Below are 17,144 nucleotides of genomic sequence, written 5' to 3' on the forward strand. Positions count from 1 at the left end.
GTCCCAGGTGTAAAAAATTACTGAGCCCCACTTACATCATAGCCAGTAATGGCAGTCTGATGCATTGAATCATTGACTGACTTCAGTAAGTCCAACATTGCAGCAAGGGCTTCCTGGAGCTGCTGGATGCCTTCACAGTTACCACTGTACTTGAGTAACTCCTAGAGAGAGACATCAGGAACCAAACTCAATATTACCCTGAGATTAATAATTCAAGAAAAGAAATAGATGGTTTTTCCCCAGGATAACACAATCTCTCCAATGGAGTTCAGAGAGTATGGCGCTAGGGGCAGCTAGGTGGTACAGTGGATAGAGCACCGGCCCTGGATTCAGGAGTACCTGAGTTCAAATCCAGCCTCAGACACTTGACACTTACTAGCTGTATGACCTTGGGCAAGTCACTTAACCGCAATTGCCTCACCAAAAAATTAAAAAAAATTAAATTAAAAAAAAAACAGAGAGTACGGCACTTGCCTCATTTGTCACCTTAGGGCCACAGTCACTAAATCTTTTCTAAAATGGGGAAGATATAAAATGGGGGCTTATGGCTAGGAAACAGCACTGGGCTTCTGTAACACCCAGGGGATCAGTTTAAGAGGCAAGAGCTGTGCGTACATGAGAAAGAAATGGACCAGACTTGGAATCAAGAGAACCTGGGTTTGAGTTCTAGCTCTGTTCTGTACAGCTCTAGGCCATTCATTGTCTTGGAGCCTCAGTTTTCTCATCTGTAAAATCAGGGATGATGATACTTTCACCACTTGCTCTACAGGGTTGTTGGGAGCAAAACTAGAAAGAGCACATATAAGTGTGAGGTATTGTTAGACCTCATTGTGTGTGTGTGTGTGGGGGGGTCTGCACACAAATGCCTACTTGATTCTTGTTGCACACAGTCCAAGTGTACAAATATGCACAAACCTGGGCTGCTCCAGGATAAATGGAATAGAAGCTGCAACAATACTCTGGGGGAATGCTATCTTTATGCTTTCCTGGGGAAGCCAAGCAACCTCTCTATTAGCACTTCCCTTCCATTATGAGACAGGGGTTTGCATTTTAAATTTTTATTAATTCTTATTAAAGGCTATGCATGCAAGTTTCTCATAAAAAAACACCAGGAAAACAGCTCTTTGGATGGATAATTAAATGGCTAAGACAACTCCAGATGTTCTGTTGGATGATGGCTTGAGGTTTATGCCAAAGGGGCTTTCTCACATGGGACATGGCTCAAAAAATAGGCTTACCTTGGCTAATGTCATTAAATGGTTCCATAAAAACTTAAAATGAGGAGAAATGATGTTGTAGGGGGTACTAAGTATCACACATAAGTAGGAAGCAATGTGGCAGTAAGCGGACTCAGGGGAGTTAAAATCGCAAGGGCTGAAACATGAGCTCAATGCCAAACATCTGATTAGCATTGCAGATAACAATGAATGACACCATGGAGAGGGGTTTTTCGATAATGCACCAATGATGCCGCTGTGAACAGGAGTTGGTTGGTGCAACATTATGCAAGGTATTACTGAATAATGATTTTATTGGGAAATCTTTTGTCCTTCATTTAAAGCTCTCCACAAGCTGGCTCCCACTAATCTTTCCAGTCTTATTTCATATTTCTCTTCTTCACATACTCTCCATTTAAGGCAGAGTGGCCTGCTAGCTGTTGCCTATAGACAGCAGTTGATCTTTCCCACCCCCTGTCCATGCCTTTACATGGGTGACTTTCCATGTTTGTGCATTTCCTTCTTTTTTTCAGGGCAATGAGGGTTAAGTGACTTACCCAGGGTCACATAGCTAGTAAGTGTCAAGTGTCTGAGGTCGGATTTGAACTCAGGTCCTCCTGAATCCAAGGCTGGTGCTTTATCCACTGTGCCCCCCCATGCATTTCCTTCTAATCCCTGTCTCAGAATCCCTAGTTTCCTTCCAATCACAGTTTACGGACCACTTCATATTTGAGGTCTTTCCCAACTGCCCCCATTCACTAGGTCTTGAAGTTTCTTTGTAATTATTATCTGTGGAGATCATCATGTCTCCCCAGCAAAATATAAGCTCGTAGAGGGCAAGGATTTTTTTTCCTTTGCATCCTACAACCTATTACAGTGTCTGGTCCATACTTAATAATTAATAAAATACTTAATACTTAGTATTTAATAAAATAATTTCACAGTGAATTAAAATGAATGAAGCCAAGTGACTCCCCCCTCCCAAAATGGTGACTTAGGAGATCACATGACCAAGAAGTGCCTGGGATGGGCAGACATTGATGGGATGCATTCTACATTGCTGGATGGAAGATGGAAATTAACCCTCTGAGCATTTAGGGAATACAACATAATGCAGTATGCTACTTGACCTGGCAAGTCCTAGAGTCTATCTATTCCAAACACAGCTTAGTGAGCGATCAAAATATTTTGTCATTTCCCCAGAAATTAATAAGCAACAAAAGGCATCGTTCAAATACCTTCAGAAGCAACTGATATTTTGTCAGGCGTTGCACTGGTTTGAGCAGATAGGAGTCCAGGCCAAGTTTATGTTCTAGCTTCTTTTGGCATTCCTGAATCACCAAAAATAAAAATAAAAGAAAAATCAATGCATCTGAATTATACTGTGTACCCATAAAAGTTCCACTTCTTAAATGACTAGTTCAAAAATGTGAATATCTGTTAAGCCTCAAATAGACGACAGAGGAAAAAAAGGAAGAAAGAAACCAGACGACATCCCAGATGGCATAAGAGCTTAGTATGTGTAAGATAGTTTACAAAAGACTGGAAATTATCCCATTAATGTGGTAGAGGGAAGCCCCTAAATTCTACAGTCCTAAAAAGCAGTAGGTTTACTGAATAATTTACACTTTAAAAGGGTACATTAGCACTGAATTGGTATGTTAAAGAGACGTATAAAAGGGAAAAAACATTTAGGGAAAGAAAGATAGACTGGAAACTAACATGAAAACATTTCCTAAGACACTGATGCAAATGAGTATGGGTTTTCCAGGCCTTATTCTGAGTTGAAAAGAAGTCACATGAGATGTACGTTAAGGACTTTTTCATAAAACAAGAAAACACAACCCATATCACTGGTACTATATTTCTTTAGGTCACTGGCATACTATCACCAGATACAGAAGGGCCATGACCTTGGGTCTAAGATTTGAGGACCTCTAATTAGGCAGACAGAGTTTAGACTAGTTGGGGAAAGAAGGTCAAAGGTAGCATGTAAAATAAGGGGAGTTTACGGGAATTAAGAGGAAAATTAGGCAATCAAAAAAGCAGAACACTCTTGGATGTTCAGCACAGAGAGAGTACTAGACTCAGAGTCAGGAAGACTTAGGTTCAAATAGACCCCTAACACTTTAGTGGCTATGTGACCTTGGCCAAGTCATTTAACCACAGTTTTCTCATTTATAAAATTTAGGGGTTGGATCCAGTGCCCTCTAAGGTTCCTTCTAGCATTCAATCTATGATGTGGATTACATGCACATGCTTAGGGGTAAGCCTAATAGAAAAATTCCAAGAAAAATCAACATAACTCATCACTGTTCCTTCCCATTCCCCAACAAAATAACACTCACCAGGAAAAAGAGACTTTCTGAGTACTGTCTCCAAAGTAGTTCAGATCTGGGTTTGTTCTGACAGTACTTCTCATAGATCTGAAAATCATTCCTCTGGGAGAGAAAGAAAATGAAATATTGTTGTCCTTTTCTAGCTGGATTGATCACAAAGTTAGATTAGAAGCACGTGTGGATACACATTAATGCCTATGGAGAACAGGCCCATTCTCTACTGCATCATGATGAGCTGACACTGCTGCTACCTATGTGACCATGTACTCTGTTAGACACCAGAAGTGGACAAATATTACAATTAATGAATTACAAACAAACCATTTAACAGTCTTGAAAGTTAAAGCGAAAAATATCATCTGTACAAGTTCAGTATATTGATCTGTCTTCCAGGCATATCTGTCTCAAACTACTTTGTATTTAACTGTTTTCTGTGCATTCCTATTTATTCTTTATATACTCATACATTCCCATTAAGAAGTCTAGCTATTAAAGCTTAAAACTGTACCAAGACTTTTGGGACACCCTAGGTCTGTCCTTGCTGTCTTCCCCATTAGAATTGAAACTATGCGGGGGCAGCTAGGTGGCGCAGTGGATAGAGCACCGGCCCTGGAGTCAGGAGGACCTGGGTTCAAATCCGGCCTCAGACACTTAACACTTACTAGCTGTGTGACCCTAGGCAAGTCACTTAACCCCAATTGCCTCACTAAAAATTAAAAAAAAAAAGAATTGAAACTATGCAAGCAGCAATTATGTATTGTATTCATTTCCCTAGTACCTAGCACAGTGCTTAGCACATAATGAACACTTAATAAATATTGGCTGATTTATTGATTCTTCAAGCAGAGAGGGTATCTTTCAAAGTTCTACCACATACTAGCTGTGTGTGACCATGGGCATGTCACTTCATCTGAGCTTCAGTTTTCTCACCTGTAAAAAAGGGGACACAGAAGAAGCATGGCTTGGTGCAGAGAGGGATGACCTTGATGCCACAAAGACCTGAGTTCAATTCCTGCCGATATGTAATGCCCCACTAGGTAGCGGGAAGACAAAGAGGTAGAGGACATAGTCCCTGCCTTCAAGGGACCAAGAGTCTAGTCAGAGGAATGGGACACACGCGTAAAATTATATACAATGATATGAGACAGAAGATCTACTATTATTGAGTTGTTTGCAGTCATGCCTGACTCTTTTTGACCTAAATTGGGGGTTTTCTTGGCAGAGATTTTGGAGTAGCTTGCCATTTCCTTCCCCAAATCATTTTACAGATGAGGAAACTGAGACAAACAGGGTTAAGTGACTTGCCCAGGGTCATGCAGCTAGTAATCTGACATTATATTTGAATTCATAAAGAGGAGTCTTCCTGACTCCAGGTCTGGTACTTTATCAACTGCACCACCTAGCAGCTCAGAAGATCTATGGGCCTGACCAAGCTATTGCGCTAATCAATAAACTTCAGTGGCTCCCTATTCTAGACTCAAATATAGTCTCCTCTGGCATTTAAACCACTTCACAACTTGACCCTTTCCTCTCCTTTCAGGATTCTTACACATTACTCCACTTCCCAAACTCTATAATCCAATCTGTTGCTCAACTTTCTGGTCTCCTGCCTCCCTTCTGCCTCTTAAATCATTGACTTCCTTTAAGACTCAGTTGAATTCTGTAGAGCAATTTGGAACTATGGCCAAAGGACTATAAAACCATGCATACTCTTCAACCTAGCAATACCACTACTAGGTAGAGATTTTTTAAAAAATTGAATTTGAAATTGGGGTGATGCCCATCAATTGGGGAATGGCTGAACAAACTGTGGGATGAGATTAGGATGGAACACTATTGTGCTGTAAGAAATGATAAGCAGGATGCAATCAGAAGGACTTATGAAAACTGCAATCCATCTACAGAGAAAGAACTGATGGTATCTTAATATAGATTGAAGTATAATTTTTTGTTAGTTTCTCTTTCTAAATTTTTTGTCTGTTTTCTTTCACAATTTGACTAATGTGGAAATGTTTTGCATGACTGAACATGTATAACATACTGAATTGCTTGAGTTCTTTTTTTTTAATTTAAATTTTTTTGCTTGAGTTCTTAAGGGGTGGGGGAGGAGGGAGGAAGAGAATTTGGAACACAAAGTTTTAAAAATTGATGTGAGGGGCAGCTAGATGGCGCAGTGGATAGAGCACCAGCCCTGGAGTCAGGAGTACCTGAGTTCAGGTCCGGCCTCAGACACTTAATACTTAACTAGCTGTGTGACCCTAGGCAAGTCACTTAACCCCAATTGCCTCACTAAAAAAAAAAATTGATGTGAAATTTTGTTTTCACATGTAACTTGGGGAAAATTCTAAATAAATAAATAAATAAAATTTTTAAGACTCAGTTGAAGCATCACTTCCTACAGCAGGCCTTTTCTGCCCCACCACTTCCCTACAGCTGCTACTTCTGTCCCCTCTAAAGTTTCCTTGTTTCTCTCCATCATACATATCTTGTACAAGCCTGTATACATATGTATTATTACCTCCTTCATTAAAATGTAAGGTCTTTGAGGGTAGAAGCTACTTTTCCTTTTTTCTTCATATCCCAAGCAGTTCAGTACAATGTCTAGTGCATAGCAAGCACTTAATAAATGCTTGCTAATTGACTGGTGATTAAAGATGGCAAGTCTCAGAGAATTACAAATGGAATTAGGATGCAAGATGCCACCATGGGTTAAGGTGCTCTAGGAGGTCACCTTAGAAAGTAGGGCAGAATCAATATATGTGATGGAAAAGGAGGGAGGAGGGGACAGCACTGCAGGCTGGGTAGGGGTGGACAAGAGGTTACAGTGTGAGAAAAGGATACAACATGCTTTGGATACAGGGAGTTGCTGATCTCCCCAGAGAGCTTTAGTGATTTTTTGGGGTGGGGCAATAAGGGTTAAATGACTTGCCCAAGGTCACACAGCTAGTAAGTGTCAAGTATCTGAGTTCAGATTTGAACTCAGGTCCTCCTGGATCCAGGGTCACTGCTTTATCCACTGCACCACCTAGCTGCCCCCAAGGTTTAGTGATTTTTAAAGAAAACAAACAAACAACAATGTTTTCTATGGCTTTCAGTGGTAAATTACTATTTTGCATGGCTTTCCATGGTGAATAACCACTAAAGACTGTTTTCAGTGCTAGGTTTCCAAATAGTACATTTAAAGGAAAAGTGCCACCTGTATTCATGGTCTCTGCTTTAACAAAAGGCTCACAGTGGCCCATGTACAAATAGAGCTCCTGATTCTCTGGGCCAGCTAGGCTCCCCTCAGTACAGCAAGGCAAGAATCTGTAAGCCTGAAAAGCAGGTATGCCTAAGAATGCCGGGTCAAGAACTCCTGTTCTAAGGGACAATTCTCTGGGAGGGGGGAAACTATATTGGGAAACGAACAGTAATTCAACAAACCCTTTCCAGGAAACAGAATCCCACGCGTTGTGGCACTCCAAGGCAGCCTTCCAGGCTGTGCAGAAAAATCCTGTGAAAAGTTTAGAGAGAAGGTAAGACAATTCTCCCATTGGCTCAATGATGGGAACCAATTCTATGAAGTAAGAATGTCTGCTTCATCATTCACATACTTGCTATGGAATTCATAGATTTCAGGCATGTTCCCGAAGAGAATGTCCTTCCTGTTTCTCAGGGCAGGTGGGATGAGCTCCAGCATCTCGGGGTTGTCCATCTCTGCTCGGTAGCCCTAAGCCAAAGACAGACATCACTTATTAAGCCCAGGTCTTATTCCACCTAACAATTTTGTCACTCCTTACTAATATTATTGGCATTATTATCCATATTTTAACAGATGAGGAAGTGGAGATTTGGAGAGGTTGTAACTTACTAAGGGTCATACAGCTGCTAAGCATCAGAGGCAGGATTTGAATTGGAGTCTTTCCTAACTCCAATTCAGCATTCTGTCCACCATACCATGCTCTCTGCCGTGAGCCTATGAATTTTCATTAAGTGCCTTGAGCAACTTTCCATTAACGCCCCTGTCTTGGTCTATAATGTTGCCTTTTAGACTTTCTATGCCATCAATACTGTAACATACGCTGGCTTAATGGGCAAAGCCAGGCTCTTACTCCAGTCTGAGTTCAATATGTAAGAGAGAAGCTGTTCTTTCAGATGTAGAGTGGTTTGTTGTGTTGGGACCAGAGTGCTGCTTGGGGATTGTGATATGTGGTGGAAGTGGCACTGGATTTGGGGTTCAAATGACTTGGGTTTGAGTCCTATCCAGTTCATCCATGACTTGGGCAAATCCTTTCAACTCTATGGGCTTTGAGTTTTCTCATCCATGAAAATGGGGACAATGATATTCTTTCCCTACCTAAATCTCAGAGTTATGGTTAGATCCAAATGAGCCTATGTAACATGGTTATAAACCATAAAGCACTAAAAATTTTTGAATGTCATATGATTGTTAACTCTTTCAGGAAGGAGCTCTTTTTCTTTTTGAAAAGTATATTCTAGCATCTGGCATATAATAAGCCCTTATTAAACACTTGGTGCATCGGATTGGATTAGAGTTCAAAGTGAAAAAAACAGCAACATCCTGTTGAAACACACATCAAAACACCTTAGTCTAACATGTGTATGAAAATCAAGGCAGCCTTGCTAGAATCTGGAAGAAGTGGATTCAGGTCCTACCCTAAGCACTTAGTAGTTATGTGACCCTGGGCAAATCACCTAACTTTTCTGCGTATTAGGTACCTCCTGAGGATTTATCTACAAAGTCAAAGATGGGATAACAATACCAGGAATACTTACCTCATTCAGCTGTTGTGAAGGTAAAATGAGACAATGTACATAAAAGTACTATACAGAGTATTCAGAAAGACTTGTGCAGTTTTAAGCTTTAATAACTTAAAACTACAGCAAGACTTTTGAGACACCCTTTATGAATGCAAGCTATTATTGCAGACAACGGGGAAAAGGGGAGGGAAGTGACTGAAATGCAGTGGCACTCACCATCAAGACAGTGAACAGTTCATTCACATACACTCTCTCTGTCTCTATCAGTTCATTTATGACATGGCTAGAAAAAAAAGGAAAACACCTTTCATTACCAGAATTTCTATTTCTTTGGTACCTTAAGGTTGATAAAAGCCTCAATAAACCCTCTATGGCAGCTAAGTCCATGAAAACACAAATACTGCCATACGTAAGTCCAGATTGTGTTGTGAAATGAGAATAATTAGACAATCTAGACCACCTAAAGGGAAAAAGAACCAGTTCAGACAAAACACCTACTAGGTCCATAGACTTACTTTGTCCATAGACAAAGCAAGAAATTAAGCGCCTTGGGGTTCTAACCTCAGGAACTGAAATCTTGCTACAAGATTTCTTTTTTCCAAATTATTTACATGATACTTTTATTTCATAGAAAAAGTACAATTAATAAAAATATTTTAGCAGTACTTTCCCATTTAATATCACATTTAAGTCAGAAACTGTTAGCTACAGTCAATTCTTGATATTCCTTGAAATAAATTGTTCTGGGGGCAGCTAGGTGGCACAGAGGATAGAGCACCGGCCCTGGAGTCAGGAGTACCTGAGTTCAAATCCAGCCTCAGACACTTAACACTTACTAGCTGTGTGACCCTGGGCAAGTCACTTAACCCCAATTGCCTCGAAATAAATTGTTCTGAGACGGCTTCTTCTGTGGGCTTTCTCCTCCTCACTTAACTAAACCACTGATGCATCATGAACTCTGAGAATTCAATGTTAGTCTAAGAAAATATAAGGAGAAAAGTGAACTTGCCACTGCAAAAGCATTATGCATTCCAAAGTCCACAAAGGTTTATCAGTAGATTGCTTGCAACAGTTTCCCTTCTGTGCAGTTGACAATGCATTTTCACAACTTTGCTTCTACTTCAGTATACTTAAGACTCATCTATTGCATTTATCAAATATGTATATATATATATATACATACACATACATACACATATACTTCTCCTTAATTGCTACACGATTTCTAAGCAAAGCATTATGTATCCTCATTCTCCCAGTTCTCAAGCCAGGTCAAATTATTTTTTAAAGTTATTCTGGAGACTCAAAAACCACAATCTACTTTTTTTTTGCGGAGCAATGAGGGTTAAGTGACTTGCCCAGGGTCACACAGCTAGTTAAGTGTCAAATGTCTGAGGCTGGATTTGAACTCAGGTACTCCTGAATCCAGGGCCAGTACTTTATCCACTATGCCACCTAGGTGCCCCCCACAATCTACTTTTTAAAAAGTATTAGCAATATAACCCTGAAGGACTTATGAAAATGGCACCCTATCTACAGAAAAAGAACTGATAATATCTGAAAACAGATGGAAACACATTTTTAATTTTTTTTCCTCTTTGACAATTCCTCAGTCTGAAGTTTTGGGGGTTTTTTTGACTGTTTTCTCTCACAGCCTAGCTAATGTGGGAATGTTTTCCATGACTACTCATGTATAAGTAATTTTGAAATGCTTGAGTTCTAGTGGGTGGGGGTGGGAATGGAGGAGGAAGAGATGTTAGAACACAAATTTTTTAAAAATTGATGTTAAAATTTCTTTTTACATATATTCTGGAAAATAAAATTCTATTCAATTAAAAAAAAGTATTAGCAAAGAGTGGATTTGAAGCACAAGAAACTGGATTTGAATCCTTACTAACTGAGCTCAAGTAAGTCACCTCCCCTCTCTGGGCCTGTTACTTCCTCTGTAATATGAGGGAATTGGGTTAGATACTCTTAAAGGCCTCTTCTGCTCTAGGTCTGCCAATATTCTAATGGATGTGTACCCATAATCACGAGTTAGACATATATAGTCCTTCCAATGATGCAAGTTGAAACCCATCCATGCCTGCCCATCCTCCATGCCCTTCCATAAGTTTACCATGGGTGAGAATAGTCTACCCAAAGAGAAAGGGGTCTTTCTCCCTTTCTCTTTAAATCTTGAATCTTGAAAGTACCAATGGAACATATAAAACACCATATTCCTATTAAAATGATTGGCCCTATTTTCTTTTTGATATATAAAATAATGACTTATTTAAGTTTATGACAAAATCTGATCCTTATTCTCTGAAGGAGAATCTTTTTTTGTGAGGCAATGAGGGTTAAATGACTTGCCCAGGGTCACACAGCTAGTAAGTGTCAAGTGTCTGAGGCCACATTTGAACTCAGGTCCTCCTGAATCCAGGGCTGGTGCTTTATCCACTGGGCCACCTAGCTTCCCCTGAAGTAAAATCTTTAAAAAAAATAAAACGAATACTTCAGTGCTTCTTTTCACATAATTCCAAGTTGTTTTCCAGAATGGCTAGACCAATTAATTCACATTGCCATTAGCAGTATCTCTCTTCTTACAGTCATTCCAACAGTGACTACCTTTTTGTCATCTTTTCCAATTTTCTGGGTATGAGGTAAAACCATAAAATTGTTTAAATTGGCATTTCTTAAAATTTTAGTAACTTGGAAAAATCTTTCATATGGTTGCTAATAGCCTGCAATTCTGTTCAGAACTGCTTGTTCATATCCTTTGATCACCTGTCTACTAAGGAATAGCTCTTAGTTCTATATATTTATGTTAATTCCCTATATATCTTGGATACAAGGTCCTTGTCAGAGCTATTTAATACAAAGTTTCTTCTCATTATTCTGGTTGTGCTGATATATTTTGCTTTTATATCACCTACATTTCTCAAAGTTTCTCTCCATACACACTCTCCTAGTCAAACATATGTACTAAAGAATAAAAAATAAGAGAAAAAAATTTCAGCAAAACTAACCAACAGATTTAAAAGTATGATCTTGTATGCAATGTGCTATATCCATGGTCCCTCACCTCTGTATACAAGCCAGGGGATAAGGGGAAGATATCTTCTCCTAACTCTTCTTTGGGAACAAGCTCAGTCATAATTTCTGAACATTCAGTTTTTTATTCTTTTGTTACTGTTGTTCTTTCCATTTACACCACTGTAGTCACTGTGTACATTGTTTTCTTAGCTCTACTAACTTCCCTCTGTATCAGTTCATATAAATCTTTCAATGCTTTTCATATTCATCATTTCTTATAGCAGTCATATTCCATTACATTCATGTAACACTCCCTAATCAATGGACATCTACTTTTTTTCCAGCTCTCTGCTATCACAGAAAAAAAAAGGCATGGATATTTTAGTAACTTTCTTTGCATAATTCCAAATTACTTTCCAGAAAAGATAGACCAACTCACAGTTCCACCAATAGTGCATCAATGTGTCTATCTGTCTACAACTCATCAAACTATTTTTGGGTTTTGCCAATTTATGCAAAAGTTTTTCAAAAGAAAATAAAGAGGGGGCAGCTAGGTGGTGCAGTGGATAAAGCACTGGTCCTGGATTCAGGAGGACCTGAGTTCAAATCCAACCTCAGACACTTGATACTTACTAGCTGTGTGACCTTAGGCAAGTCTCTTAACCCTCATTACCCCACCAAAAAAAAAAAAAGAAAACACAAATAGAAATAAGGGTACCATATATACTAAAATATCCATAGTAATATTCTTTATAATACCAAAGAACTAGAAACAATATGGGTTTCCATTGAAACAAATTTTGGTATATGAATGCAATGAAATAATTGTTGTTCAGTCATTTCAGTTGTGTCTAACTCTCTGTAATCCCATTTAGGGTTTTCTTGGCAAAGAAACTGGAGTGGTTTGCCATTTCCTTTTCCAGCTCATTTGACATATGAGGAACTGAGGCAAACAGGCCAAAGTGACTTGCCCAGGGTCACACAGCTAGTAAGTGTCTGAATCTGGTTTCTTGACTTCAGGCCCAGTGCTCTATCCAGTGAACTACCCAGTTGCCCCTAATGAAATAATACTGTGCTACAAAAAAAATCAACGAATATGAGGAACTAAGAAAAACATGGTAAGACATATCAACTGATAGAAAATGGAGTGTACAGAATCAAGAAAACAATATAAGCAATGACTATACCAATGGACCTGTACGCATCACTCCTTCTGTTGAAGAGGGGCATAAGGGTATAGAATATTGCCTACACTGTCAGATGAGGGTGATATGTTGGCTACTTGGTTTTGACTGATTTTTTTTCTTTGTCACAAGGAAAACTGCCCTGGGAGGGGAAGAGCCCGAGGTGATGAAATTATTTGCCCATATATGCAGAAATATCTATGGGCTTTTTCAGGTATCAATAAAACTTTTTTAAAAATTCAAGTAGTTAAAAAATTCACTGGAAAAAATATCACAGCAATGCTGAGATTTCCTGGATAGCAGAATTGTTTATCCTATGTTTACAACTCCCAGAAAGGCAATACAGTTCAGTGGCTAGAGGGTTGATCAACTCTGTAATGATAGATGTTTAACAACTGTCCCTCTGAAGAAAAAAAAATGTCCGCATGACACACTTTTAAGTTTAATCCAATTATTAATGCCTTTGCCATCACTTTCTGAATTCTAGACTCCAAGTCAAACTCCAATAGAAACAGGGGCCACTAAACCATTCATAAGTATCCCTATGGGCCTTATATTGACTTAGTCTTAAAAGGTAATATTGTCTATTTTATTGCATTTTTATTTATTTTGTTAAATATTTCCCAATTATATTTCAATCTGGTTCAGGCCCCACTCAGGAGCATCACAGCTGTGGGATGTGGGCTGCATGTTTGACACCTCTGGCCTAAACAATCAACAGAATAATAAATCAAGCCCCAGTTTGTAGCATTCACTGATTTTTGAGGTGTAAGTACTCACACTGACTATTTAATGGGCAGCTCTCACAAGCCAATATGAGCTAGATCTAGAAGACAGTCTTAAAATCAGGAAGCCCTAAATTCAAAACCTGTCTTTGGCACATACCACTTGTATGACCATGGGCAATTATCTAGCTTCTCCGTTTCCAAGGCAACTGTCTAAGAGTGTATGCTAGACTTGAGTAGCTGAGCTATATCAGGGGAGGGAGTTTCCTCCAATGGTGACATCGTTCATCAGGACTACTAAAAAAATGTATCGCCCTTACTCTCCTACCATTTCAATGAGCGTTTTAAACACAGTACTCTCCCTGCCCCATCCTGTGTCTCTGTAACTTGAGAATTTTTCTGTGATATTTTCTGTAATGGAAAGATCCTCTGTCTGCTTTAGAAATCTGCCCAAAGACAGCAGTAGTAGAGCTTCTGAAGCATGCCCTTAGTCATTTTCCAGGTAATATGAAATGAAATTCTTTTTCCACCTAGTATGAATACGTAATTTCTCACTTTGACCCTTTGGGGACTTTAAAGTACCTTTGGGCTAATTCATTCTCTCTCTCTCTCTCTCTCTCTCTCTCTCTCTCTCTCTCTCTCTCTCTCTCTCTCTCTCTCTCTCTGGTGAAGCAATTGGGGTTAAGTGACTTGCCCAGGGTCACACAGCTAGTAAGTGTCAAGTGTCTGAGTCCGGATTTGAACTCAGGTCATCCTGACTCCAGGACTGGTGCTCTATCCACTGTGCCACCTACCTGCTCCAGGCTAAATCTTTCTTGAGTATTTTTTTAGTCCTGCCTCAGAATCTTACTAGCTGTGTGACCCTGGCCAAGTCACTTTACCTCTCTGAGGCTAATTTTCTTATCTGGAAAATGGAGATAGTAATATCATCAAGCTGACAGGGTTATGAAGATCAAAGGAAATAGGTTATGCAAAGTGCTCTTTATACCTTAAAAAAAACCTTAGAAATATGAGCTTTTATTATTATTAGCAAAATGGCTTTCCATTCTTATCCTAAGATGATACTATACCATTGTAAAAACAACAATTATTGCAGGATGAGCAAAATAATATCACCTTCTATTTTCTGTGCACTTGACGGCTTCCAAAGTGCTTTCAAGAGCATGTGCAATGGCTAGGGAATGTTCTATTTTTCCCACTTTACAGAGGAAGAAAGAGAGGCTTAAGCGGGGAAATGACTTACTCAAACATATACAGTCCCACGAATGAGAAAATCTAGTTCTTCAGTGTCCTGGTCTAGTGTACACTCACTCATATTCTCTCTCACTGTCTCTCTCTGTCTCTGTCTCTGTCTCTGTCTCTGTCTCTGTCTGTCTCTTTCCCCTCTCCCCTCTGTCTCCTCTCTCCTCTCTCTCTTCTTCTCAACTACAACCCCCCACCCAGTTTAACAGAGAATTCCCCGAGGTCCTATGGGAAGTACATAGCCAAGATAGGATTCAAACCCAGGTTGTCTGACTACCAGTCCAGGGGTCTTTCCAGTACATCATATAGCCTCCCAACCTCCAACTAACTTCTATCCATTAAAGTGGGTATGAATCAAGAGGAAGGGTTGGGGGAGGGGGGCAGGAAAGAGAGGACAATACCTTTTAAGCACATTCAAGCTGTCATCGCTCTCTGAAATAATATATGGTAAGGAATTTCTCTTCTCTTCATAATCATGCATCACTTCAATCTGGAAGACATTTGAAAGCAATACAAATCAGCTTAAAGCAAAAGCGGCTTAGTACCTGAAGAATCATAGTCACACCACTCATTTCATATTAGGACTTAGCCTAACATCCATTTTTAATGACCTTCCTGCCTAAACAGAAGTCACAAAACATCAGTGCTTTGCAACTTCGTGAAGCCATGTTCAAGAGTGGCAAACCAACGACCTGTAATTCCAGTCAATTTCAGAGCATCCAGCATATGACCTCCCTTCTCCCTTGCTGCTGATCATTACCCTTCTATAATGAGAGAAAGTTGCTTGTGGTTCAGAGATGGTGAAATGATTTGCCCATGGTCAACCCACCAGTAAGCATCAGAGATGGGATTTGGACTCGTGGTTATGAAATTTATTAGCAATGATTCTTACTTTTCGTGAGTTCTGAGTTTTTCTTGACTTCTTCCCAGGAAGAGAGAGATCAAAGGAGAATTTCAAGGAAGAGTTAAAGTCCATCCCTTCAATAAAAATAAAGAATAAGTGAGAATCAGTCATTTTACTTCAATATGAATACTGAAATATGTGTGTCCCATTAATCCAGCTTCAAAAATAACACCCAAAAGAGTGAGGTGAAGAGGAATTTTTCTGATTTGGACTTGATCCTGTAAGGAATCAGGAACTTGCAGGTTAAGTTAACCACTGGGTGAGCTGTAGCAGAGTGCCAATTTCACATGATGATAGTACAATATCTCAGAGGTCTTTAAAAATGCTGAACAATCAATAATCACCCTCACATAATCTCAACCTGCATAAAAGCTTCCACAGTTATTAGCACCATCTTTTTTTGTTTTGTTTGTTGTTTTTTGGTAAGGCAATTGGGGTCAAGTGACTTGCCCAGGGTCACACAGCTAATAAGTGTCAAGTGTATGAAGCTGGATTTGAACTCAGGTCCTCCTGATTCCAGGGCCAGTGCTCCATACACTGTGCCACCTAGCTGCTCCTATTAGGACTTTCTTTAATACAATTTGGCAGAGGCAGGGAGCTTAAACAACCAGACCAAATGCTCCCAAATAGCTAGTGACTGGGCCAGCCAAGACTGAATTCTAGAAGTTTCAGATTCCCAGGTGTAATTGCTAAGGCAAAGGAACACATTTGGATCCTTAAAACCAAATTGGGGGGTGGGGCAGCTAGGTGGTACAGTGGATAGAGCACCGGCCCTGGAGTCAGGAGGACCTGAGTTCAAATCCGGCCTCAGACACTTAACATTTACTAGTTGTGTGACCCTGGGCAAGTCACTTAACCCCAATTGCCTCACCAAAAAAAAAAAAACCAAATGGGGAAGCAGAGAAAAGCTGGGAAGCTTTGAAAACAATGCATAAGATTTATTATATAGGTTTTCTCAAAATGGAAATTTGTTGCATCCTCTTATGTTCTGCTGTGTACGTGGAAAATGTTTTTTTCTTTTCTCATTTTGTATGTAAGTTTAAGATAAATTAAAAATTTAACAAAAATGCCGCAAAACACTTGGGAAATGCTAGGATGGTTGTGCTCTCTGCATACTGCAACTCGTTATTTCTATTTATATGAAAAGGTAAAGTCTCTGGGGTATCTTCCATTGCAGAAACTCTCTTTCCCACTTCAGATGATAACTAATTTATGATGTGGGAGATAAGTCTTCAGGAAATGTCTGAGATCCACAGACATTCAGTGAAGTCCCCTGGATCACAAGAATATCCTAACCCCACATGTAGCCTTATTTCCATTGTGCCCCATTAGCTGAATGGATATGTAAAGGATCTGTGATTTCATCATCATTTGGATTCACAGTATGTGAGTTCCCTCCACAAGGCAGATCACAACCCATTCCTAACCAAGCACATCCACCATAGACTGTTGCATTGAGCTTCATCTTATCTCATTTGGTGATTCGTCATCTTCATGAAGATGATTTTTCAGAACTCCTCATGCAGCCTTAATCTCTCCCCTGATCGCCCACTGCCTATTGGCCATCGCAAAAAGAAATCCCATGTACACTTTAAACTTGGCATGTCCAGAACTGAACTCATTACCTTCCCCCCGCCCCCAAACTCACCCGTCTTCTAAACTTCCCTATGACTGTCTTAATCACCACCATTCTCCAAGGAACCCAGGCTCACAACCTAGGTATCACCCTTGACTCCTCACTCTCCTATTGTTTC

The 17,144-nt window shown here is 39.7% G+C and overlaps 1 protein-coding gene across 1 annotated transcript in view; it reads right to left on the reverse strand.

The window, feature by feature from the left end:
• Positions 1 to 17,144, reverse strand: part of MCF2 (MCF.2 cell line derived transforming sequence) — an 82,047-nt gene that overhangs the window by 25,319 nt on the left and 39,584 nt on the right. Inside the window, exons 11-18 of the mRNA XM_043974901.1 lie at positions 15,379 to 15,464; positions 14,888 to 14,976; positions 8,534 to 8,600; positions 7,150 to 7,265; positions 6,980 to 7,049; positions 3,566 to 3,658; positions 2,456 to 2,548; positions 36 to 161 (exon numbers count right to left, since the gene is read on the reverse strand). Of these exons, the coding sequence (XP_043830836.1) occupies positions 36 to 161; positions 2,456 to 2,548; positions 3,566 to 3,658; positions 6,980 to 7,049; positions 7,150 to 7,265; positions 8,534 to 8,600; positions 14,888 to 14,976; positions 15,379 to 15,464 (740 nt within the window). The remainder of the gene's footprint in view (positions 1 to 35; positions 162 to 2,455; positions 2,549 to 3,565; positions 3,659 to 6,979; positions 7,050 to 7,149; positions 7,266 to 8,533; positions 8,601 to 14,887; positions 14,977 to 15,378; positions 15,465 to 17,144) is intronic.

Source organism: Dromiciops gliroides, chromosome X, assembly GCF_019393635.1.
Source record: "Dromiciops gliroides isolate mDroGli1 chromosome X, mDroGli1.pri, whole genome shotgun sequence".
In the NCBI taxonomy this organism is placed as follows: Eukaryota; Metazoa; Chordata; class Mammalia; order Microbiotheria; family Microbiotheriidae; genus Dromiciops; species Dromiciops gliroides.